Source organism: Anopheles merus, chromosome 2R, assembly GCF_017562075.2.
Source record: "Anopheles merus strain MAF chromosome 2R, AmerM5.1, whole genome shotgun sequence".
Lineage (NCBI taxonomy): Eukaryota > Metazoa > Arthropoda > Insecta > Diptera > Culicidae > Anopheles > Anopheles merus.
In genome coordinates this window covers 28,865,687-28,891,729 of record NC_054082.1, presented here as the reverse complement: position 1 = coordinate 28,891,729, position 26,043 = coordinate 28,865,687, and the positions used below count along the sequence as shown (strand labels likewise).

At 50.6% G+C, this 26,043-nt stretch overlaps 4 protein-coding genes across 17 annotated transcripts in view; 2 read left to right on the top strand and 2 right to left on the bottom strand.

The window, feature by feature from the left end:
* The window catches only part of LOC121601615, a 143,039-nt gene extending 133,767 nt beyond the window's left edge, over positions 1-9,272 (bottom strand). For 5 of the 11 annotated variants that reach the window (XM_041930444.1, XM_041930462.1, XM_041930439.1 and 2 more), the window contains exon 1: positions 8,947-9,188. The gene's annotated coding sequence lies outside the window, so the exon portion shown is untranslated. The other 6 variants (XM_041930449.1, XM_041930470.1, XM_041930482.1 and 3 more) reach the window with 5 other exon arrangements.
* Positions 9,273-11,020: 1,748 nt separating this feature from the next.
* LOC121589626 (enhancer of mRNA-decapping protein 3) lies at positions 11,021-13,745 on the top strand. The gene is made up of 2 exons (XM_041908689.1): positions 11,021-12,996; positions 13,103-13,745. The coding sequence occupies exons 1-2, from the start codon at positions 11,676-11,678 to the stop codon at positions 13,417-13,419; spliced, it is 1,638 nt and encodes a 545-aa protein (XP_041764623.1). The 5' UTR covers positions 11,021-11,675; the 3' UTR covers positions 13,420-13,745.
* Positions 13,746-13,866: 121 nt separating this feature from the next.
* Positions 13,867-15,687, bottom strand: LOC121587831 (DALR anticodon-binding domain-containing protein 3). Its single transcript, XM_041905033.1, has one exon. It carries the CDS (start codon positions 15,305-15,307, stop codon positions 14,087-14,089), a length of 1,221 nt encoding a protein of 406 aa, XP_041760967.1. The 5' UTR covers positions 15,308-15,687; the 3' UTR covers positions 13,867-14,086.
* A 16-nt stretch (positions 15,688-15,703) lies between these two features.
* On the top strand, positions 15,704-25,439 carry LOC121587830 (E3 ubiquitin-protein ligase Nedd-4). Of its 4 annotated transcripts, none has more exons than XM_041905028.1 (7): positions 15,704-16,616; positions 20,123-20,284; positions 20,382-21,047; positions 21,612-22,196; positions 23,254-24,122; positions 24,199-24,891; positions 24,968-25,439. In XM_041905028.1, the coding sequence occupies exons 1-7, from the start codon at positions 16,506-16,508 to the stop codon at positions 25,068-25,070; spliced, it is 3,189 nt and encodes a 1,062-aa protein (XP_041760962.1). In that variant the 5' UTR covers positions 15,704-16,505; the 3' UTR covers positions 25,071-25,439. The 4 variants fall into 4 exon arrangements, with proteins under 4 accessions (XP_041760962.1, XP_041760966.1, XP_041760965.1 ...); XM_041905031.1 differs by lacking the exon at positions 15,704-16,616 and adding an exon at positions 18,892-19,347; XM_041905030.1 differs by lacking the exon at positions 15,704-16,616 and adding an exon at positions 18,893-19,688.
* Positions 25,440-26,043: the final 604 nt, after the last annotated feature.

Below are 26,043 nucleotides of genomic sequence, written 5' to 3'. Positions count from 1 at the left end.
AAATTATTGCCGTCGTCGCTGATTCGATCGCGTGACAGCTGCTGCTGTGCCAATGAGGGGACATATCGGACCGGTATTAGCCAACGAGAACTCACCACACACAGTCTGTGATAGCAGCAACAGCAGGTCCATTTTGCACACCAAATTAGTTGAGACGGGGTCCATGGTTTGACCTGGAACACACGAATGATACCTTGAAACACCCGAGAGCACACTTCCAAACATAACCCCTTGCATGAGCGCAACGACAAACGCTCCCCTGGCACAATGGTGGAGATTGATTCCACACCACTATACACCATTTTCGGTAATCGTTCTTCACGTTAGCCACACGCGACGAACACGGCGTCCGAAGTTGCCTCTGGTGATCTCCACACTTGCGGGAAGGTAAACGTGGAACCGTCAGTCGATGGGTCTGATGTTGTTCGTGTTGTTTGGTTTCCGAAGCATAATTCCCACTGCAGTAATACCCCTGCCGGTCACTGTTTACCTGCACAGCGCCTAGAATGCGCTATTCGTGCAGAAGTTGGCACCATCAAGTCAGAAAATTATGATACCGCACACGATTTGCATGCGAGGTACACCGTATTTAGGCAGCTTTTGATGCTTCGGGACTGTTGATATTTACTCTCCTTTTAGGGGTGGATTAGCGATGGGTGCGACCACTCTACGGTCCACTTACCTGGTTTGATGAAGATGGATGCAAAACTTGAAGCCGTATTAGTAAAAGGCTTCTCAGAGTATATGCAACAATCTGATTGCATTCTATCCAGAAGAATTGAAGAACTTTTTCACCATAATATATTTTATCTTCGATTCGAATGTACTTTAAATGTTACTTCGAATGACCAAATTTCAATCAAGACTTGGCGAAGTCATTCCATGACTCTATTGCAATGGAAATGAAAATCCAATGAAAATAAGCTCTCAGTACCTAAAACGGTCTTTCTACGCAAGCAAATCAAATCTCTGTGACTCTTAGTGCCAGATACACGATGTCTAATTGCACCATTAGCACACACACACAGTACAAGCTCTCACGTCACTGGTGTCGCCAGTAGTTGGCTATTTTCCCACACGACGCGTTCAGGGGGGATGTGAAGCGCATCGTTCATGGAGTGGCGGAGTGTGGAAAATTACACTCCATTGTATCAGTCGTAGTCGTCACAAATCGTGGAAATTGTAATCTCCGCTCATTCTCACCTAAATCTGTCAACACCAGACACATGCCCGCACCCATCGTCGGGCCCGTCGCCACCGGGGCCTGTTGCGTGCTGAACATAATTTCCAAACACCAGCAGCCGTTATTAGCAGCTCACCGCTCAGCATGTCTAGAGGACCATTACACACAAAATAATAAAAAAGCCCTTCTTAGAAATTCGGAAATCTCTCTCGCACTAGCAGACACCTTTAATGGGGCATTAAATTCGGACACTAAAACTCAAGTCATTTATGCGCGTAATAACTGATTTGGCGAAAGGTTTCGCACCACCCTCATAGACAAACAGCAGTTCGCAGTCGTGTTTCATGGCTGCCTTCGGTAAATTTCTACGCTGGAAGCGTTTTTTGTTTATTTTTATAGTATTACATTTTATTACCCTCTGACCGTCAATCATGAACCATACCCATCCCCCAGTGCATATCCACGGGCATGTGGCTTTGCTGCCCACTGCTTTCCAGAACCGGATGTGAAGTGTAAATAGTTTGCCCAAAAACTATTTGCAGTACCGACCGCGCGGCATCGGGTCATCAGTTCCGCTGGACGTACTTCTGCAGTACAGACCATCGCACTACCGCACAAACCTCGGCTCGGGTTACCTGCACAAACCAAATAGCTAAATAGTATTCTTCCGGCCATCGTTAGCCAGTCCATTTGTAGCAGCGTCAGGCAAATCGGGGGGAATGTCCCTAAAAGTCAGCGCGCGTCAATTGCCGCCATTCCGTTTGCCGCACATGCATCTGACGGCTGCTGTCGGTCCGAAGTACCGGTGCAATGGCGGTACCATTTCGCAGACGCATTCCCTCCTTCCACCCAAGCAAATCTAATTGAAAACACACACACACACCCACCGTACTTGGTGGGTTTGCGACGGATAGAATCGTGTCCAATCAGTCCCCAGCAGGCCCAGACCGGAGCTCCTAGGCCCTCCGTTCCCTTCCTAGTGGCACCGGACGGGAAAGCTCGAAACGTGCCAACTACAACGTGACAGAATTCGCCATTTCACACAAACCGGGCTGCTGCTGCTGCTGCCTGACAGCGCGCGCAAGTATTCTGTTGGATGGATTCGTTTCATTTTGCGAAACTGCGCCCGGGCGATTCGCCATGCTCGAGAAGAGATATATTGCTCCTGGTCCGGCTTCTTGACACTGTGTGGGCCCGTCGTGGACACCGCTTTCCCGAAGATTCCCAAATTGTGCGCCTGACGTACGGTCGGAGGTGGGCAGAAATTTGATTCGCGGCATCCAGCAATCCTGACAGCATCGGACGCAGAGCCCGTGTTGGGCGAGGGTTTGGAATTGGGCGGAAACTTTAATGTGTGACAACAAATTACGGTAAATCAGTATGCTTTATGTGTCAGTGTGGATGACGCGCGCGTACACCGGACAGTGTGAAAGATATGCTGCTGTCCTGTAGGGCGCATAGGTTCGGTCGGTTTCGGTTGGTGCAATTTTACCAACATTTTGCAAAACGAATAAAAACATTTTCTTATCAGTGCTATTGCCATTTGATTGATGCATCCCCTGTATCCTCTTCCTGTCACGCGCAGTTTGGGTCAGAAATTAATTTGCACGTCCATCATCCTCCTGGACAGCGCAAACAATGGTCACGAAAATAGGTTGCGAACGACAAACACCGAAATAAACACCACAAAACTGCAATACACTCCTATTGTCCATTCCGTTCCAACAGTCCCACACTGATAAAGGCCCGGCTGGCTCCCCCAAGGTTGTTCCTCCATAGGTGTGCGTCCTCGCAGTGTATGGTGGAAGTATTTTTATACCCACCATCATATCGATCATCGAAGACAAAACGGATCAGAAAACTCAATTACATTCTGCTCAATCCTGACCGGCAACAGCAGCAGCAGCATCTCCGGCCGTAGGAAGTTCCTGCTTCGAAACACATGGACAAGGAGACGCATTTTATCCCCAGTCCGCCCGTGACGATGACTAGCGGGGATTAAATGCTTTACGTCCGGCACAAGGATGAGCATGCCGCCCATCTTTCCTGTCGACCATCATCATCATCATCATCTTGTGCAAACAACAACAACAACAACAACAACCTTCATAAATTTATAGCAGAGCGGGACAGCTTCACGTCACAAATCAATTTAGTGCCAACGTCAAGCCGTGGAGCGATCACTTCTACGTGGAAGCGACCCATCGCACGCATCGCTCCCATCAAGCCAGTGCGGCCCGGGATGGTCGACGGATGGTCTCACCCTCCCGGTGTTCGGCACAGAAATAGAGTACGGCTTGGCCAAGGTGTGAGGTAAGCGACGGAGCACGCCGGGAGCCGTTGAATTGCGCGCGGTGGTTGTGCCCGTGGCGCGAATGAAACGGCACGGAGATAAATTCTATTTCTTCACGAAATAAAAACCCACACACGGCAGCGGCGCGAGCTCATAAATTTCAATTCGAGAAGCCAAATCCAAAAATAATCCAAAATTTCTTGCCCGGCCAAGCCCCGGGGATGCCGACGGTGGCTGTTGTCTGTTCCAGTTCAGCCCCCCGAAGGGCAACGGGCAGGACGGTAAAAGTAAGAGCGCGATCCCTTCGCACCACGAGCATGACCACCGCACCCCAAAAACCAAAAAAAAATAAAACTTTGCACTTTTCCTATTTTTTCTACCTTTTCTGCACAATATTTCCAATCCGCTGGTGAGACACAGTGGGACATCACAAAGTAGGAGTAAGTGGATTTATCAATTCAACGCATGTCACCGACGTGGAGCACGGGCCGGGCCAATGCCGAGCGAGCGCAGGGCATAGCCCGGGGCGGGACACTCCGATCGATTTCGATTCAATTAAAAAGCAATAAAATTAAGCCTTCCGGAAACCATCTTTGTGTCGTTATAGCGCTGTCGGTTTTGGCGTTGGAGGGAATCGGGTTTTTTTTTCTTTTCCTTTTTCTTTTTTGATTTCGCAACTTTTGGCTGACCCGAAGGGCGACAGATCGATATGACTTTTATTTAGATGGTACCAACAAAAAACAGAAGGTGATCAAGATAGGAGTAGGACACTGCCACGAGCCCGCAATGTACCAAAAGCCAATCGATTCTGACCACTCACCTTCGGAGCCGTCTCGCTGCTTGTCTGGTCGTATGTGTTTTTCGTTATCTTCAATTATACGTCATATTTTTCCAATTTGAATAAATGATTCAGTTAAGATTGAACGTCACCACTTTTGGTAGTGATACGACCTTAGCTCCATAGAAAGAGCGCGAACAGTTGGAGGTAGACTTTACACTGCTGTCTAACTAGCTCACTAGAAACAGTATTCTTCATTTTGCAATCTTCCACGCAATCTACCGTAGTTTGTGTTTGCATATTTCTCACGTCAATCATTTGACAAATCCTGCTGACAGGCACCGTAGGGGCCTTAGCTCGGCAATCATCGTTTCTTATCAGTGCAAAAGCCAAAACAAAGTAAAAAAAACCAATAGCAACACCCGGCCCATCAGCCGCCAGCACAGCAGCACGTTACCGCAACGTAGATCGCACGATTGTTTCAGATTTTGTGGTAATGGTAACAATATACACGACACGTTATAGGAAATGTTGCAGTCGTTGCATTGGATGCACCGATAGCCCGTAGTTCGTTCGCATCTGATGCAAGGCGTCTCGTCGGCCGATGGCTGATAAGCGGCAATTCCAGCTGGAATGCAAACGTGAGAGGCCAAGTTTAGCTGACAATAGCGACGACCGATGTCGTGTACCGATCTCCCTACCGATGGGCAAAACGGGAATGGGGAGCGCAGTGTTTGCAAATTGGGCTAGCAAATACTGATAGGGAGATGTGTCCTCTAGCGATGTTTCTGACAACTCGAACTCGACACAGTGGCGCATGATTTATGGGAAAATATTTGCTCCAAGGTATTTGGTCCAAAAAGGCAATGCGCAAGCTGTAACGTCGATATCTATTTCAGAAACAACATCATATAATAATTCGAAAGTATTAAGCAAATCGTAAGACGACGATTCAACAGCAACAGTGACATAAATCATCCAACCCGCTCGCAAACATCGTTCGTGATTACCTTGTGCCGGCTGACGCACGAAACACTGTCCTAAAACCGCATCTCGGAAACCACCAGGCCAAGCCATTTCTCGCAAATCTAACTTTCCTACACGCTCAAGTTTCCACTCCCTGCAACTGGGGTGCCTCCCGACCGCTGCCAAAGTGCACCGATATATCATCACCTCAGCCAACCAAATTCAATAGATACGCAACGTGCACGCAAAACGTGACAGACGCCACAAACCTCATGCCGCAGAACGAAATCAACTCACAAACGGTACGACCTGCAGGACAGTAGGAAATGGGCTTCGCAGGTCGAGTGCAGCGGCGTTGGCGTTAAAATGCAATCGTGTCAGCATTACACACCGACGCTCCCCGCCAACAGATCAGCCAAACAGATTGCACTGGAAAGGGCGAGGAGATATGGGTTAGGAGGAGGTTTGTGTTTTAAAGTAATTAAAACCTAATGGTCCCACACGCTTGCGTTAACCGCCCGGCAACGTGCTGCCGGAAAGGATGTGCCACTGTGCGGTTGCACATGCAGTCGCGGCGTGCTTTTCACCACTGCCTCTGAACAGTTGCTTTAGAATAGTTGTGGCAAGCAGTTGCGGCAACGTTCCAGAATCATCAACTTCTTTGCCTTACCTGCACTAATTGATTGCACAACTCTTGCCTTACCTCACACCCAAAAAGGAAGTTGGGTAGGAATTACTGGAAGAAAAAGCGTCCGCCACATCTTGCCGAATCACTTTTGCAAAAGTAATTCTGACGCTCAAAATCTCCAAACAACTCTGAAAAATATTATTTTTTATAATGCAAAGCACCGAAACGAACTGGTCAGCATGGCAAAGCGCTTCTGTCCAAAAGCTCTACGTCATCTGTTTGGCAATGGCATTAAAATACCCGACGAGGAGTGAGTGAAACCTCCACAGATTGATAGCGAAGTTGAGTTGGGTTGCGTTGTGATAATTAACTGTCCAGCCCAGCAGTTGTAGGAGTTCTAGCGGCGGGATCTAGATGCTGGGGAGCAGCACGGAAATAATTATGTTCGGCTTACAGGCCATCATAGAAACAGATTCAAACTATTCCACTGCAAATGAAGGCTAATTTTCTACTCCAAACGGGCAGAGTGGAAGGAATTGCAAAATTTAACTTTGCCTTGCTTTAGTTGGACGATATCAAAATCTAAATCTAAAGCATACATACAACAACGTTAGCAAACTTACCTCAATGTTCTGCACCACAGTGAACGCAAACGACAGAGTTCGCAGCATCCGCAGCAACTTTAACTTGTTTCACGAAACCCGTACAGTGCAGCCTTCAAATTAAGTCATCATTTCGATGCTCTCTTTTCTACCGGCCAACCTCGTCACGGGCAGCAAAATTCAGAGTCATCAGCTCTCAAATTGTGTGTGGCCCAGCGTTTGCTTCAAAGACGGTTTCCGCACTTGTTTTCTTTGGCTGCGTTGCGTGTTAATCGCGATTGTTACTGTCGGCATTCGACGGTGGAGGTTAGCAAAATAGTGCGCTGGCATTGGAGTCTGCGTCTGCTCAAGGCACCAGCAGGTAGCACATTATGGCACACTGCGCGCTGCAGGGTACGGCCACCGACGAAGAAAAGGGGAGCGGACAAAAACCACGTAAGAATTAATGGCCTTGCTTCTCGTTTGCGTTTGCCTTGGCTCACGGTGTACCTACACATGCACATGCACTTTTACACCCTTCATTTCACTTTCATCTTACAGTGCCGCGTGTTCGTTTTTACTTGCCGCCGGCTGGTACCGCCGCTGCCATGCCTCAAGGTAGTCTCGCCATTTTCGGGTGAGGGAGATGGGGGGGGTGAGAAAAATATGTTCTCTAAGGGTGGGTTTTTATTGTATAGTATAATTTGGCATTATACTCACACAACCGGAATGATAAAATGAAAAAAAAAATAGCCAAACCTATCATTGAGCAACCTTTCCAAAAGAAGACAAACAAACATAACCCAAATTTTTCTAAGCTAACACCTTCTGTATGATCAATTCTTTTCACCATTTTTTTCTCGATTAGACAACATCGAAACATCTAATTAGCGGTAACGAAAGGTTTAAAGCACGGTACCCACCGTGGCACGTGAACGATCGATTTGCGCTGCGCATAATGTGCGTGTGCGCTCTGCGACCCGTTGCCGCCAGTGTGACGAATTTAGCATCAGCATAGGAGAAAACTCGATGCTCGATGGAACGTTCTCTCTATTTTTCTTTTTGCTTGTACTCCTCTATTTTTTACCAAAAAGCTTCCCCCCCCACAGCTCACGGATGTTCCAATTTGTGCTGGACTCTTCTGAGTCTAGAGCAAACCTCCTAACAGAGTTGCGATCACCGTCGTGTCATGTCTTCTGTTGCTCTAGTTTTCGATCACGTTTTCCCTCACCCAATCCCGTCTTCTAAACGTCCAAGAAAAAGGGCAGGCCCGGCATCAAGCAGGCTTTGCGCTGATTGACATGCTTGAATTTTGTCCTTTGGCAGCCGACTCACACACGCCAACAAACACACAGAGCACAAGGCACTCTTTGATCTTTGGCAGAAATATATTAATATTTCACTTGCATCACAAAAACAACACAACAAAAACTGTCCAACGCCACACAAGGAAAAAGAACGCGTTCATTCAACCTCCGGCGGCCAGATTCTTAACGAGCCGCACAGACACGGGTTAAAAGGGGGGAGGGGTATTCTTGAAATGTTGCTGTTTGGAACGTTAAATGATTCTGCAGATTTGGCACAGCGAGGGTGCACGACAAAAAATAAAACAAAACCCACACACCCGCCCATTGAAGCATATTAAATCACACAACACTTGAGCAGGGTTTGATTTGCATAACTGTTCCCTTGCTTTTAGTTCTTCGAAGCAGAGATTTTTTTTTAATAATGTGCACCGACATATACACACACACAATCACAAAATATAATTAATTTGTTTGCACTTTCTTATAATTACAGTAAAGGTTGCAATAAAATTAAAATTAAATTTAACCGTGATAGTGCGTTTGACATTTCTTTCTATTGTTTGTGAACCCCTCAGTGCAAATCACCACACACACACAGTTGCGTTTTGTTGATGGAGCCTAACGTCGCCGAATGTCGAATGGCCTTTGGCAGCTGAACTGAACCCAGACGACGGGGAAAAAAACGGCCTTTGGGACTGGCACACGAATGCAGCATAAAACGTGTCACCACAAACTACATCGGATAGAAACACTCACACACAGCCACCTTCGCACCATCGTTTGGTTTCACAGCAGCGAGCAGCCGCAAAGCTTAGGCCATTTTTGTAAAGCGCTTGGCCCTAAAAATCGGGCAATATTTTACAACAAAACAATACAAAAACGCAATCCACCCGCTAGACACAAACGCACCAAACACACACACACACACACACAACACATTCCGAATAGGCGACGAGCTTGAATGGGTACCGTTGGTGTGGGAGGGTGGATGGGAGCCGTCAGACTCCAACCACAAACGCACACCTTCGTCAAAACCGCACACACTCACTCCGCCACACAACGTACCACGACGATCGACGCACACACCTTTCACACCGCTTGCCACACACATAAAACCGGGGGTCCACAGCAGGCCGAACCCAGTGTACGTGGGATGGGGGGGGGGATAGGGGGGAAAGGTACAAACAAAAACAGAAAACGCTCCGCTCACCTTTGCAACGCTTACTGCACACGCGAGTCTTGTGAGCCGGTTTTTTTGCTTTTTGCACGATTGAAAGATAAACGCTTTTTGCTCTGTTTTTTGTCTTCTGTGTGTAAATCCTACTGAAGATACCACACACACACAGACACAGACAGTCCCACGTACACACACGGAGAGGATAGCTGTTGCGCCGTTTCGTGAAGCCGACGAGGTAAGCACGCACGACCTTTCGCTAGCACGATCTCGGAAATACTCACAGCCACCAGTGCACGGCAGTACCATGAACGTGCCAGCATCGCAGCAACTTCGAGGCTGCTACGATTCGCGCTGTCGACTCTCTCCGCCGTACACACAAGCAGCGGTGAGCAGCGCAGAGAGTGCGTGAGAGCAGGGTTCGTTGGGAGCGCAGCAGCGTACGCGCGCACGTTTTGGTTCCTTTCGAAAGGGGAGTTTTGCCCCATACGGTTGTCAAACACGCAGCGCCAGGAAAGGCACAGTAACGGAAGGCAAAGAACTGCCAGCATAAACGGACAGTACCCTGAGTGAAATGATTCACTTTCTTAGCACAATTATTGTGATTTTTGTGCATAGAAAGTAAAGCACTAGAACGTTGCTACGATTTTTTCATGCTACAAACTACCGAGTTGGACAGCCCTGCTCCCAGCTGCTCCCCGCATTTTCTAACGGCACACACTCTCTCTTTTGCTACACTTTTTCCCCACCATTCGCTTCCCTGCTGCGCGGGGTGGCCTTTGAGGGTGGAATGTTGTTTATGTTTTTGCTCTCGCAGGCATCGCATAACATTCCCGCTCCCAGTGATGAGTTGCGTTGCTGGCCGAGGGGTTGTGAAGCGCGGGGAAGGGAGAGTAGTTGTATGCCTTGGAGTCACAGAAAAACTGTTGCTTTTGCCCTTCGCTATTCGCGACACCGGTGAGAATTTCACCAGTCCCTTGCTCCTTTTTTTTGTGTTGTCTGTTTGCTTCGGGTGGCTCTATTGGGAAAGGGGATTTAGCTCGATCGACTCACTGGCGAACGCTCTCGTTACATGGCCATCGAATGTGTTCTGTTAGGCTGGAATCGCATGGAAAATTGGACCATTCTTTACCTTTCCAATTTGCGACCGATAATTGTTTACATTTCAATTCACACGACCAGCCACCAGTTTCTTGGCCGCCTTCGTCGATAAAGGTTATTAGTCGAATCTGGACAGACGGATACAGAAACACGGATGAGAAAAGTTACCCAGAGTGTTGCTCGTATCTAAGCAACAGTTTGAGAGCGCGCAAACGCTCAGTTACGAAACGACTTTTGAATCAGCTTAGCTTCCCGATGGAAATCGATGAGCTGTTTGAGTTCAAATCTGTCGCATGAACACTCCAATTTTTGCGGTCCGATAGGCCATACCTGCTATCCGACTTTGTTTCATGCTGGGCCATGATTTTTTGGACATTCTGTCACTTCAATATCAATTATTAATCGAATGGCGAAATAATAAATATAAGAATTTAACATTGCCCAGTCCATGGCACTTTCATGAAACTGTGCATTGAGCCACTCGAATCAATAACCCGTCGAGGAATGGATTTGCACAGATTTTCAGTGCTTCGTTGAATTGAGCAACTTGTAGTGTCTGAATCATCAGCCACGTGTGCAAGATGTGCAAAAATTGTGAAGGACACAGCCCAAAAAAGTAGATATTGTGAATTGAATAAATATGACTAACATCCAATAGCTGCTTTTTTCACTAGTTCATTTTCAAATTTAAGGTTTTGCGGGAGCTTGACAATTTGCCTGGACAGTCTAAAGTTCGTGCTCGAATTCATTCGAGCAGCCACTTGGGTACTGACTTAAGGAGAGTTTACATGGAACCATGTCAATCTTTGCTTATAAAAAAGCTCTTCAGGCTTTTTGATTTATTCAATTTTAAGCATTTCTATTTCACATTTATGAAAAGTTTTAAATTTTTTAATGAGTTTGATAAATTTTATTCATAAATTAAATTTGTACATGTTTGCGTGCTTAAAATTTGACACTTGCCAAACGTCAACCCGTATAAACGGGCCCTAACTTGCACAAACAAAAGGAAGAAGCAGAACAGTTCGCACACAAGAAAACGGTGTGATGATGTGACTAGAGCAGTGACGCGAAAAAGTGGATATAACTCTGAAAAGAAACTATTTCAATTCCTGTTGTGAATTCTATGGACGAACGATTGTAACAAAGAGCAAGACGGCTTCCACCGTGCATCCCCCTTTCCTTCTCCATCACGCGAAAAACGCGAAGGAAAAAGGGGTGGTTGCGTTCTGGGCGACTCGGGCACACTTTGGTTGTTAGGAAGGTCAGCGGAAGGAAGAGAAGTAAAGCAGAGGAACACATTCGCGAACATTTGTTGTGTACCAACAAGCTCCGAGCTTGCCACCTTTTTTCCCGAACAGTATTCTCTTGTGGTGCGAATGAGCGTAGAAAATGTGTGAAGTTTAGTTTTAGTTTTTTTATGTTTACTTTCATTCATTCATTTGTGTTTTTACCTTAAACTGTACGTTTTACCAATACTGTGACGCCGCGACCTACGTGTGACCCCGCGCAATATTCACGCGTGCAGCAAGCGTTTTGTGTCAGCTTTTCCTCGCCACACCGTACGCGCATTGTTTTCGGCGACAAAGGACGCCAACAACAGCATTGTGTCGAAAGTAAGCGAAAAGAACATTAACATCCCGAACAGGAAACCGACCACGAAAATGGCCGACAAATGGGTGGGCAAGTCGGTGTCGATACACTGCCGGAACGATATCGGCATCTTCCAGGGTATCATCAAACGCGTCACACCGTCCGTCGTGGTCATCACGAAAGCGGTCCGGAACGGGATACCGCTCAAGAAGAACAATGTGGAGGTGACGCTCAGTGCGGTCGACATTGCCAAGCTGGATCTGATCTCGTGCAGCAACGTGCCCAGCATTCCGTCGAAACCGGTGGCCACGGTGGCCGCCAACTCGGGCATGGTAACCTCGCTGGATGACCAGTACGACGGGCTGAAGCTGATGAATAATGGCAAGCAACATCAGCAGCAGCAGCAGCAACAGCAACAGTTCCAGAACGGCACCGGCAGCGCATTCAAGCTGGCCACCAAATCACCCGCTCAAAGCAAGTATGCAAACACACCGAACAACACGACGCAACCCGTCGTCGGGCAGGGCAAAAGCACCGCCAGCAGCCACCCGATCGACATTAACAATGGCAGCGCCCAAAACCACATGGCGTCGTCGTTCACCGGCGGGTTCGTCGGATCGTTCGGCAATGGGCGACCGGTGGCCACCGTCAGCCAATCGCTACCGCACGTGGACGGTAGCGCGAAGAAGAACGGCGGCAACGGCAACGGGAAGACGTCGCGCAGCCGGAAGAATCTGGCCAAGGACAGCACGTTCGGCTCGCCGGACGACGATCCGCTCGAGATGGAGGGAGACTTTGATTTCGAGAAGAATCTGGCCCTGTTCGACAAGCAGGCGATCTGGAACGAAATCGACGCGCACCAGACGAAAGCGTCCGAGGCGGCCGCCCGGCAGCGCAATGCGCCCAGCTCGGCCGCCAAAACCAAGTACCGGCACGATGAGAATGTGCTCGTGTCGACACCGGCCCAGTACCGGCAGATCGTGGTTCAGCGTGTGGCGTCCCGCGACGCGCAGGAGTACGTGACGGACGAAGGGCTGGTCATACCGTCGATACCGGCCACCCTGCGCCACACCGTCGAGGAGTACGCGGTCAGCATGGGACTGTCGCGGGAGCGACAGCACGACTTCCTGGCCCGTGGTGCAACCGAGCTGGCGCTGCAGCTGCTCGGTGGATCGAGGCGCCTGACGCCCAACAACCAGCACCAGTGGCCAAAGATTGTGATCGTGTGCGAGGGCAAGCTGGACGAGGTTGGCATATCCACTGCCCGGCAGCTGGCCAGCCACGGTCTGGAGACGGTCGTCTACCTCTGCTCGCTGACGGAAGCGACGCAGAACAGCTCGGAGGTTCCGCTGTACATGGCGACGGGCAACAAAATTTCCGTTGATGTTAATAGTAAGCGTTTGTTGCGGTGTTCAAAAACAACAAAAAAAAAAAAGATCGATTAATACTTACTAAATTTTTCTCTCTCTCTTTTCTTCAACTCCCCCCTCGGCAACAGCTCTACCTCCGTGCGATCTCGTGATCGCCTCGGTGCAGAACCCGCGGCTGACCGATCAGTTGCGCAAATGGATCAGCTACAGCCGGGCGCCGGTGCTCGCGATCGATCCGCCCGGGGCCGGTCTCGAGGGTGTCTCGATCAAATGTTCGATACTGCCCATCCTACCGCTGGACGGGATCGACCAGAACGATGCCTGCGGGCGGTTGTACCTGTGCAACCTGGGCATCCCGAATCAAATCTTCCGCCGTGCAGGCATCACGTACAAAAGCCCGTTCGACAAGTTTGTCATTCCGATCCACCGAAGAAAGGACGAGTAAGATGACGGACGGGCACCCATGACAAGATAGAAAGAGGGAGAAAGAGAGAGAGCGAGCGAGAGAGATTTATAGACAGCGTTTCCGTTTCCATGCGGAGAACAACACTTTTATTTCCGGTTTATTCACGTCTTCTATCAAAAAGGTACAACACCTACCAGCTCCTACACCAATGGAAGAGACATTAAAATTCCGAAACATCCTGTTCCGATTACAAATGCAAAAAGAAAACAGAAATGCTCCGACCACAAACGTAAAATAGACTCGAGTGAAAATTCTTCTGCAATAAACAAGGCAAACCAAACCCCCCACATAACCTCCCGGCAAAACACAGCAAACCATGGAATTGATTTACTTAGCAGGAAAGAAACGTTTCGTGCTGCGCACACTACAACAATGGACTTTCTTTCTATTGTCAGACATCAGATAAGGCGCGATTTATAAAATGCATTCTCTTTTTGATTTATTTCAATTTTATTGAAAAAAGTATGGTGTCGACACCGTAAGCAGTGCCATCATCTCATTCGTATGGCTGATTCTTTGAGACATTCTTCATAATATACACAATGTCGAGTGTAACAACAGTCAAGCTTAAAATAGGGCGCTCCTGCGAGCTGGTAAATAGTAGATCTTCTCCTCCCACGCCTCAACGAACGTACACAACGCGGTTCTACATCTCCTCGACGGGCTCCAAATCCAGTATGTTCAGTATAACCCGCAGCATATCGAACAGCGAGCGGATGAGGCATAATCTGGCCAGCATGACCGGTTGCAGCCGTGGTCTGTTCTCCGTTAAGATTCTAACCCTGCGGTAATACTTGCTCAGGCACTTGATCAGGCACAGCGTAAAGTTTAGCAGCTGGTACGGTGCGATCCGTCCGTCCGGCCGGCCGTACCCGATCGTCTGCTGGATCGTGTGCGGGAAGCGCATCAGGTACGCGTACAGCAGCAGCCACTCGTCCGGGTCGGTCAGCAGCGAGAAGTCAATGTCGGCCACCGGCGGTATGGCACTGCCGGCGCCCTGCTCCACCAGCTCGGTGTGCTTGCGCAGGATCGACGCCAGCCGGGCGTAATTGTACATGATGAAGGAGGCGCCCTTCGACGAGCACTGGTTGCGCAGTATGCCCTGCTGGCTGCGCATGTCGATCACGTGCGTGTGTCTGGTGTGCAGCATGTCGACCATGGCCGCCGACCGCCCGAGGCTCGACACGAGCCGCTGCAGTTTGCTCACATCCGGCAGCCGCAACCCGTACCGGTGCTGCGCGATAAGCTGCATGTCATTCGCGCGCAGACCGATGTACTGGGCCGCGTTCTGTATCTCGCTGCCGGTAAGCACGCTGCCGCACAGCAGCTCGATACACTGCTCCGGCACCGCTTTGCTCTTCTGCTGTACAATCTTCACACGTGTAGCGTTCGCGGCCGGGCAATCGACCAGCTGCTCCTCGTCTGCCTGAACCACCGTGTATCCGGCGTGCTGGAAACAATTTTTCACCACCTTTCGCAGCATGTCAGCCCGGAATTCCGTCAGCGACATGGTGGTCCACTCTTTGTCGGTAGGCGCTTCGATGTAGATGGTGCCGGCGGTCGCTGCACGCGCATCGGCTTGCCATTCCTTCTCGACCAGCGTGGCACGAAATGCGGCGACCCGATCGAACCAAATGTGCACCACGTTATTGGCGATGGATATGGCACCGAACGGCAGGGGCCATTCCTTGCTCGCGGTCAGCAGGGCCTGCTCGTCCAGGATCAGCGCGCTATCGGCTTTGCTCTGCACGAGCAGATCGCCCATCTGGCAGAGGTTTTTGTCCAGCAGTTTTATGACGGGTGTGTGGCCCCGATCTTGCAGATAGGAGTGCAGTAGCTTTTCGGTTTTCGTTAGAATTCCTTCCATTTCGTTTGCTTTGCAGTTTGAATGAGTGTTGTAGCTTCGCGCGGCGCGATCAACAGTTGAAAGGCGAATAGAAGCTGGTCGCGAACGATGTAAACAAACATGACATTTCGTGTCGATGCGGGGGTACCAAGGTGAACAGAGAAGCAAAGGTGTCCTAACGTCTGATTCTTATAAACATTTACATTTGTTTCAAATTGAGTACCAAACTCATTATAAAATGAGCGGAAAAAACTGAAAATAAATTTTTAGACACATTTTAATAATTGAATTCCCTCTCTGCACCACTCATTAGACGTTCGTGCCAAAAGCAGCATCCACGCGTGCTCCGTGTGCAGCAACCTTGGCCGGCTATGTTTCGCATCAGCTGTCAACACTACGCAGCGAAGGAGAGGAGACAAAAAAAAACTGCGACCGAAAGAACATCGTGCGGAACGGGACCGAAGTGTGGAAGAACATAAAGAAATTAGCCCCACATACCACCGCTCGGGCCACGGTGGGGGAATTTCGTAGCAGTTTTCGTTTCCGGTGCATTGATCGGGTGCGTGTGGTGTCCGTCTCGTCTTGCAGCATCGTGCGATGCATCTCGGCCACCCCCACGGGCACAACCTGAGTGGATGCGATTCTGTGTAATTTCTCGTGATTCATTGCACGCGCAGCAGGCTGAGTGAGAAAAAAGGGTCGTGCGTGTTCGCAAGATTCGGCCAGCAACATTAGCCCCTAGCACCATCGGCAAAAGCAAAAGGCTACGCAGTACAAAAGCATTGTTCTAGGGAGTAGCGGGGGGAAAAGGTCGTGGAGCGGACCGCGTAAGTGCATAATCGGGCGAGTGCAGCCCTCCCCATTTGTCGGTGCAAAACTCTGTCGTGGGATGCACCCCCCAGCACCCAGTGTGAAGTGTGCATGAGAGGGGTAGTGGCATGTGCAAACCCATCCCCGTATTCCCCCTGTTCCAGTGCAGCGCAAACCCGTTCCGCCGCACTGCCGCACTTCGCTCGATGACTAATCCATCCAACCGTATCGTCCGGCGCAACAATACCGTGGTGCAGCTGGCGGTGGTGGTGGCGGCGTAAAACACTCCACCCAGGACGGGCATGCGATCGCAGCCCAGAGCAGCATTCAGACGACGCTACTACTACTATCGCCGCACGGTCCGTCACCGTCCGGTTCCGGTCCGGCGCAGACTATCGGGTTAGACGTCATGACACCGCAGCGACCACCGCGGCGAAGGGCCCAGTCCGTGGGCAACTCGAGCTACGGCTCGAGCCCGGCCCTGTCGTCCCACACGCCCCGAGGATCACTCTTTACCGCTGTAAGTATGGGTGGGCTTTTAAGGGTGTGTTGGTCCGTTCGCGACGGGTTGATTGTTCCCGACCGAGGACATTTTCACAAAAGACGCTGATGCTGCAAAAAAAAAACAGCCTCTTCTAGCACATCGCTTCCGGCATGCGAGTCGTTTGCGGCTTTTTCCATCGCACAAAGGGGACGACATCGTTTCCCGTTTTCCCCGTGTTGCAATCCCGGTGGGGATGAATTTTGAAACGTGTGTCGCATTACGGCAAGTAGTAGCAGAAGAGAAAAAAAAAACAAACACACACACTGCTTCAGGTGGACACTATCTAAAGCTGTTTGGGAGAATGATGATAGGCCTGGTGGTGGATGCACTGATAAGATAGCCCCGCAGGATGGATGTTACGGTTCACGGGAAGGAACACACACCTATCGGTTCGGTCGACACTGCTCGCCCAGCGGATGAAGCACATCAGCGTGATGTGCGTGTGGGAAAAGGAAGGTGTGCAGAATGTGAAACGATTGTTGTCAGCATCATCTCTCACGTGGACGAACGTATGCTAGCTTATTGCTAGCGAACGGAGGGATCCACGGGAAGGGGCCAATGGACTGTCGGGTGGTGGCACAAAACAAAACACAAAGTGACACAAGAGAAAGCTAATCATTTATGCCGCTTATTGGGACCATTTGACACAACCATTTTGAACCAAAGCCGTATCTGCTTGGTGCAAAAATGCTGATGAAGCGAAAATCGTTATCACTCATTTCTAAACCGATAAGCCGATGGGAAGTTTGGTAGAGCAAGAGAGCTATTGGTACAATTGAATTGATTGATAATGGAAGCACTTTCACTACTGACGTCATTGGGGGCGATTCAATGTTTGCCAAAGTTAGGTTCGACTCTGTCTTTCCGACCACTTAGCAGGCGTAGATGGTCTAGGAAGGGCATCGATTTAGGTTGGCAACGGGATTTGTGATCATTCGAAATGCACCTGCTGTCAAACCTTATCACTCGCTCGCAGAACTTTTAGCACACACTGATAGTCGGAACATGGATGGGCACATGGAGGGTTGTGAATCCCTTTTCAGATAAATTAATTTTATTTTTTTCTTAAACTTTTGCCCTTTCTCGTTGCTTTCTCGTTCAGTATGCCTAACAACAGACTCTTCCGTCCCAATAATCTTAGGTACAATTTGGCAGGCCAAAATGTCGTTTCCGGTACAGAATTTTGGGTTAGAAAAATGGTGCTCTAACACTCCAACACTCTCACACCGGTACGCTTCTAGTTCGAACCAACACATTGGAGATATTATTGGGTATTTCCGCAATCGTTGCCGGCGCGAAGCTACACACCAACTGGCGGGTGGTCCGCGTGGTGCGCTAATAACGCTCACGGTCGCTCGCACGGAAACTGGTTGTCACCTGTTCCACACCGTGAAATACTAATTTGTGATATATTTATACACACTCACAAACTTCAGTTCGCTGTTTCTCTTTACCTCTCTCTCTCTTCTAGCAGGAAGGAAGAGACTTTTGGGGCGTTTGTGTGCAAATATTTACCCCGTCGTCTAACAAACACTTTGACAAGTTTTCGTTTTCAAATGTCCAAATCGTTGTACATCACAAGACACGGCACCCACGTTAACGGGAGCCGTAGCTCAACTGGGCTATCTTTTTTCTTCTCTCCCTTAATCCCGATTCAAACACACACGCACGCACACTGATATGCTGCCACGCAGAATCGATTCTTCCCGTGCTGCCCTTCTCTCGACTTATCTTGCCACAAAGCCAAGATCAGTGAGATGGAATTTTCCCACCGCGTTTAATCCCGGGTGGCTTAATTTCCAAATCAACGCCGATAAACGATAAACGGCGCGTATCGTGGCTGTGAGTCAGCGTGGCAAGGGCCACTGTACCAGAGCGGCATGCGAGCAACTTGTTTTGGGCTACCAGTAGCTGCTGGCTTGAACACAGTAGTGTGGCGGCAACCCTTTCCGGTGTCCGGTGAGCAGTTGATGACGCAGGATACATACACAAGTTGCGCTGTACAGTATGGGTAGCCGGGTATGAAGGGAAGGCGGACAAGTGTATTCCCTCGTAACGCTGCCCTTATCTGCCATTCACTATCGGTGATAAGCGTTGAGGGCAGACAGGGTTTCGGTGCAAAAAAACCCTTGCAGAGCTAGTATGTGTGAGGTCTCTCGAATGTCTTGCTTCACGTCCTTAGCATGTAGTGGATGGATTTTGTGTGGGGGTCTGCAAGATACACTGTACACCCCAGCCCGCCGATTCCTTCTCTCTTCTACAGTTACGTTCGTTTGTCACGGGGCGAGTTGAGTAAAACGCACACGCAGCGACTAAAGGGACCGCTAAGTAGGGACGCTCTCACCAACACTGATCTAGGCAAGCCACCCCAGCAGACATCGCCCTCTCAGCACCCGGCATCTACCCAGCAGCGACGACAACAACGACGCCTGCTACGATATCCTCTGCGTGTAATGTACCACGACCAGTATCGCCACCACTACCGCGCACACACTTACAGGCCCGGTTGGGCGATAGACAGCTAGGCAGAGTGTTGTGTAGTGGAACCAGAAATAGCACCACACACAACACAGTGTGCACGTTCGGTCGGTCGTGCGGTCGGTCGGTCAGGCGGCCTCGGTCAGGCTCCAACGTTCGCACACTACCAAAAGTCCGCAAGTGTGCAGTGAGAGTCGTTTTGCCGCGATTGTGTGTGTCGATGAGTCGGGTGCGTGTACATGGTTGCGAGCAGATGTTGCCGCGGGTTTTGCTGTTGCTTGTTGCCAAACTGGGTGCCAGTTGTGTTTCATCCGGGTGGAAAAATTGCGTTTTCGTGCAGCTTGAAGCTGCGCGCGGCCCCCTGTATAATTGTGTTTTTTGAGAAGGAGGCGAAAACAGTGTCCCCGATGGGGTAAACATTTCAGTGACTCAAAATTAAGTGCGACCAGAAACGTTAGAAAAGGGAAAGGAAGCGAATCGGAGTGCCCTAAGGGGAGGGGGTTATAGTGTTCTGTAGCGGCAACCAACAAATCGAACGAAATGACGCGAACCGGGATGTTGATCAACTTGGTAGGCAATGATTGTGAAATTAGATTCTTTCTAGTCCCCCAGGCTGAATGGGTTTATAGCACAATTTTCCACCATATTCGCAGATTGTGATTATTTTGGTCGTGTCGACAGGGATTTGCTTGATAAGCAAGGGAAGCAGCAGCGGAAACGCGCGCGCGTGATTAATGAAATCTGCCAGTGCACTTGTGTGGTTGTGCGTTTTTATTGATTAGTTTCTTTTTTCTTTTCTTTTTTGCAAATCAATCCCGCTTCGTCGTACCTCCGGGAATGCTGTGACTTTCTTCCTCCAGAAACACGAGTTTGCTAATGTACTTTCTTTCTGTCTGTCTCTCCCTTTTCTCGGACCTTCTATCGGGCCGACCCTGTTGCATCATCAATCGTTGCTGGTGTGGGTGATGCCGTTGATGCTACTGACCGAACCACAAATCGCACAGAACGAGGAAGATGTATGCTACGTACGCATCCGGGTCCTGGGGGCGAGCGGACTGGCCAAGAAGGACATCTTTGGCTACAGCGATCCTTACGTGAAGATCGAGCAGAACACCATCACCGGCGACGTCAACGTGGACCACATGGTGACGAAAACGAAACGAAGGGTAGGTAGTAATCCTGGTCCTGATTCTCAAATCACTCCCACCCCCCCACTTCCCTAACCGCATCTAATCGCACCCCTTTGCCATCCTCTCCCACCAGACGCTGAACCCGGTCTGGAACGAGGAGTTTGTGTTTCGCGTCAAACCGAACGAGCACAAGCTGGTGTTTCAGGTGTTCGACGAGAATCGGCTGACGCGTGACGGCTTCATGGGGCTGGTCGATCTGACGCTGATCAATTTGCCGCACGAGAGCGACCAGCGCACGATCGCGCCGCAGCGGTACACGCTGCGGGCCAAGCGCCAGTCCAGCCTGCGCGTCAGCACGAAGGTGCGCGGCACGCTCGAGCTGTACCACGCGATCATGCGCGACGACGATCCGGCGATCGGGCGCACCCGCACGGCGATCGGCGGCAGCAATCGAGCTTCGGCCACGAGCACACCGCTGGCCGCGCACCGCAACGCCGGCCTGTACCCGCAGCAGCAGCTGCCCCTGAACCATCCGCAGCATCCGCAGCACCGGCTGCACCAGCTGGCGTCGCTGACGGCGCAGCCGAACGATGCGCTGCCGCCCGGCTGGGAGGTGCGGCAGGATCCGGTCGGCCGGATGTACTACGTGAACCATATCGCGCGCACCACCCAATGGGAGCGGCCCACCATTGGCCCGTCCCAGCCCGGGCTGAACGAGATGGTGGCCGCGTTCCAGCGTCGCTTCCACATCAGCAACGATCCCGACAATGGAGGCAGCGGTAGCAACAACACGAGCATGGTAAGACCACGTGTCCTGAGTGGGTTGTGTGCACAGGATCATCATATTCCGGGGGATTTGTTTTTTTGCGCAAGGAGTTATTTTTTTTTTTTAAGTGAGATGTTTTGTTTCTGGTTTTTGGTCCTTTCTCCAATGTGGCTGTGCTCAATTGTTTGTGTTTATCGGACACGTACCAAAAGTGGGTACAGTTTGAAAATCATTCTTGTGTCTTCCTAATATGGCATATCTCATGTGGTGTAGAGTTTTATCCACAAATCTACATATAAATGTGGCCAAAATCACTACAAAAAACATTGCTTTTGAAAAACAAAATCTGAGACATGCTTAAATGTCCATCGACAGGGCCGAACATTCTTCCATTGCGCGGCCCACTGCCACAAATGTTTGTTTTTTGTACCACGTCAGTATCGCCACGCGCTGCGCGAGTGTCCGGCGAACCACAGTCTCTCTCGCCGCGTCCATCTTGTGTAATACCCACACGCATTCAATCCGCAACTCGCATCTCGTTTATTCCACCTGTACGCCCATCCCGTGTTTATATTTACCCCGCTCTCCCTATTCAAGGCCGACACTGTCAGTATTACTTCGGAAAATGGCGACACCACCGCGGCGGCGGTCGGGAATAGGTCGGGCGCCCCCGGTATCGGCTCACCGATGGTGCTCGCGGCCGACCACCCGCTGCTATCTACGCTGATGGCGCAGTCCGGCGACGGTGGTGGCCGAGGCACGGCGGTGGCCACTCCGGAACGTCCCGCCAGTGCACCGCGCGGCGATGACGCGGAACCGACGGTCGAGCTGTCGCCATCGCCCTCGGTCGCTTCGATTGCTAGCAGTGGGGCGGGCGGTACGTCGATACGCCCGATACGTCCGGCACCTCCGCCGCCACCCGGAGGCGGCGGCGGCGGCTCGTCAGCGTCGTCGGCCCGCGCCAGTCCCGTCGGCACGCCGGTACCGAGCCAGCGACGCCGGTCGTCACCCGGCAGCAGCGAAAGTGCACAGGCGACCGCGATCGAGGCAGGCAGCGGCGAAGCGGGAGACACTTCTGGCCCGTCCGCACCTATCGCAACGGCTGACGACGAACAGCCAAACGCAAGCGCGCCGGTCAATGGAAGTGCGGAAGGCGGCGCCCCGTCCACTGTTCCACGGGAGGTTTGTTGAATGTTCCGTTTCTTTTTTTTACTCCTTTTGTTGTGCGCCAGTGGAGGGTGCAAAGCGTCTCTGGCTGGTTTCTATCTTTGTTTGTTGCATCGCTCACCGACGAGCTGCCAGTGTGCAATCTCGCCCCGTTTCTTGCTGTTTAACCCTCTTTAATAACCCTCATTTCACCCTCATTAGCGCGTCCTTTTTCTGCTACCGCTGCTTAGCTAGTCGCTACTACACCTTAACCCTTACCTTTAACCATCCGATTCGATACTGATTTCATGTACTGTGGAGTAGTGGTGAGCGTAGTTTGCGGCCAGAAATGCTCGCAATGAAGGTAGAGCTGGCATGTCAAAATTACTAACGGTTGCAGTGTAGCGTGCGTTTCGTACATAGATTAACTCTACTACCTCCATATCCTTTTCATCCTCTCTATCTGTCTTCTTCTCAACAATATTCTCTCTCTCTCTACCACCATCCTTCTAATCCCGTGCTGAAGGTGGAAGGGAGATATACGGGACCTAGGTGACGGTCTTCCTGTAACTTTGTTCAATTATTTCACACTTAATCATTTACCATGGTTACGGGTTGTGTATGTATCATCATCATCCAGATTGTTTCCTCATACTTGCTACACGCTATACACGTTCGGGGAGCACTAGGGAGGGGTGCAAGTTACTTAGCCGTTTTTTATTTCGTTACACACTCACAGAGGTTTCCAGGGTTTCTCATAGTTGTGGGACACTTCCTCGACTCTTTTTTATGGGAAGTGAATTTCATCTATGGGAATTGTACTACATGGCACTCTTTTTGTACAGGCTCTTTGAAAATTCCTATTGGATTTGTCCAACAAGGGTGCTATAGAGTCCAATTCCCATTACATGAAGCTCTTTTCTTATAAGAAAGAAGTAACAAAGTGTCCCACAGCTATGGGAACTCCTGTTAAACCCAGTATTGCATGCAATGGTGGAAAACGGGGGAAAATGACACATTTCTACGCAGCAAGCACAAGTACACCACGTACTCACTTTCTCCCGGCAATCTCGGCTCTCCCCTTCCCCCGCAGGTCAGTGAAACTGCAACGTCTTCCATCGGTAGCGAACAAACCGCAGCGACGACGCCCAACCGACCGGACACTGCCGGTGGTGGGCCAGCGGTGGCCGTACAGCCAACATCGCCGAGTCATCCAACGACTCCGGCACCGACGGCACAGCCGAACGCGACCGGCCTACCGCCCGGCTGGGCCGTCCAGGTAGCGTCGAACGGGCGGCTGTTTTTTATCGATCACATTAACAAAACCACCTCGTGGGTCGATCCGCGCACTGGCCTGGCCAGTCCGATACCGAGCGCCGGGTCCGACGGGGTTGCGGCGGGCGGTGCTGGATCGACCGCCGGCAGCGGCCACGGCAGCCGGGGTGATTCGCGCTCCTCGGACGACAACCTGGGGCCACTGCCGGAGGGCTGGGAGGAACGGGTGCACAGCGACGGGCGTACGTTTTTCATCGATCACAACACGCGCACGACGCAGTGGGACGATCCGCGGCTGTCCAATCCAAAGATCGCTGGCCAGGCGGTACCGTACTCGCGCGACTACAAGCAGAAGTACGAGTACTTCAAGAGCCAGCTGCAGAAACCGAGCAACGTGCCAAATAAGATCGACATCAAGGTGCGGCGGGCGTCCATACTGGAGGATTCTTATCGCGTCATCAACTCGGTCACGCGGCTCGACCTGCTCAAGACGAAGCTGTGGGTCGAGTTCGAGGGCGAGACGGGGCTGGATTATGGGGGGCTGGCGCGCGAGTGGTTCTACCTGCTGTCGAAGGAGATGTTCAACCCGTACTACGGCCTGTTTGAGTACTCGGCGATGGACAACTACACACTGCAGATCAACCCCAACAGTGGGCTGTGCAATGAGGAGCATTTGAACTACTTCCGGTAAGAGAGAGCGAGAGAGAAAGATAAGAATCCTTGTGCCGTAATCGCGCGTCTAATCAATTTGTCGCCTGTCCAGGTTCATCGGGCGCATTGCGGGCATGGCAATCTACCACGGCAAGCTGCTGGATGCGTTCTTCATCCGACCGTTCTACAAGATGATGCTGCAGAAGTCGATCGACCTGAAGGACATGGAGGCGGTCGACACGGAGTACTACAACTCGCTGCTCTACATCAAGGAGAACGATCCGAGCACGCTGATGCTTACGTTCAGCGTGGACGAGGAAAGCTTCGGCACGACGAACCAGCGCGAGCTGAAACCGAACGGGGCCGATCTGGAGGTGAGCAACGAGAACAAGGACGAGTACATCCGGCTCGTGATCGACTGGCGGTTCGAGGCGCGCGTCAAGGACCAGATGCAAGCGTTTCTGGAGGGCGTCAGCTCGCTGGTGCCGCTGCATTTGCTCAAAATTTTCGACGAGAACGAGCTTGAGCTGCTGATGTGCGGCATCCAGAGCATCGACGTGAATGACTGGAAGAAGAACACGATGTACAAGGGCGACTACTACGCGAACCATGCGGTGGTGCAGTGGTTCTGGCGCGCGGTCCTGTCCTTCAACAATGAAATGCGCTCCCGGCTGCTGCAGTTCGTGACCGGCACGTCGCGCGTCCCCATGAACGGGTTCAAGGAGCTATACGGCTCGAACGGGCCGCAGCTATTTACGATCGAGAAGTGGGGCACGGTGAACAATTTCCCGCGCGCCCATACCTGGTAAGTAGCGTGCGGTCCCCCCTCTGGGTTGCACAATCCAGCACAGTACGACGCTAACGTTGTTCCCTATTTGCAGCTTCAACCGGCTGGATCTGCCGCCGTACGAGAGCTACGCCCAGCTAAAGGAAAAGCTAATCAGCGCAATCGAGGGCAGCCAAGGTTTTGCCGGCGTCGATTAATGCGCCTCCCCCCTATGCTGCGGAACAATACTGGAACACGAGTAGGGCATGCAACTCCGCGACAACATTGTGGCACGTATACCTGCACGAAGCGGTTCTTTTTTTGTTTTGTTTGAGATTAAGGCAACCTTAATGCCTTTTTTGTAATTGTTGGTGCCCACGCTGGTGGACGCACGGATGTGTTTAAATGAGTTTGGCATGTTTCCCACATCCCAAGCTGCAACTGGCCGGTTCCCACTGGTAATGCAAATACGCAAAACGGAAAGCCATAGGTAAATGACTCTACTCGTGCATTGATACACACACACGACCCAACACATTCCGTGGTAGAAGATTACTTATAAATCAGATCGCCTGTTAAAGAAAAGATAGAAACTAAAAGAAAATAATTATTTATCGGCCCGCTCTCGGGTGGTCTTTTGCGAAACCGAGTAAAATGGTTGTACATCGGAGTGAGCAGAGAAGGCAGAATCAGGGGACAGTACAGGAAGTGCACTATTTTTAGGAGCATGTTATCCTAACCGTATTAAAGTAGAGAAGCAACCAACAGAAGACACCACATGCCGCCTGTCAAGTGCGTGTTGCGTAATTGGCGCTTTCTATGGTTTTGATAAGAGGATTAGTGCCTTCAGCTACGTTTCTCTGTCGTTCCTTTAAATGTTTTTAAACGCACTTTTGTGTAAAAAAAAAAGAAAACTTCACAAAAACACGCCCATTTAACACATACACACACACACACACACACACACACACACACACACACACACACACACACACACACCACACACACACACACACACACACACACACACACACACACACACACACACACACACACACACACGAAAACGAGGTCAGGCAAAACCACACGCGATTCCAAAACGTTTCATTGGGTTGTGCATTGTAAAGTGAATTGATTTTAATTTCATCTTGCAGCGGAGATCGGTAGACTTTTAAGAAGCACACATACACA

Excerpts from the sequence above, each read along its gene's own strand:
- LOC121589626 (XM_041908689.1), top strand. The coding sequence starts at position 11,676 with ATGGCCGACAAATGGGTGGGCAAGTCGGTGTCGATACACTGCCGGAAC. Across the intron at positions 12,997-13,102 it reads AATTTCCGTTGATGTTAATA|CTCTACCTCCGTGCGATCTC; the intron begins GTAAGCGTTTGT and ends CCTCGGCAACAG.
- LOC121587831 (XM_041905033.1), bottom strand. The coding sequence starts at position 15,307 with ATGGAAGGAATTCTAACGAAAACCGAAAAGCTACTGCACTCCTATCTG.
- LOC121587830 (XM_041905028.1), top strand. The coding sequence starts at position 16,506 with ATGACACCGCAGCGACCACCGCGGCGAAGGGCCCAGTCCGTGGGCAAC. Across the intron at positions 21,048-21,611 it reads GTAGCAACAACACGAGCATG|GCCGACACTGTCAGTATTAC; the intron begins GTAAGACCACGT and ends TCCCTATTCAAG. Across the intron at positions 24,892-24,967 it reads TTCCCGCGCGCCCATACCTG|CTTCAACCGGCTGGATCTGC; the intron begins GTAAGTAGCGTG and ends CCCTATTTGCAG.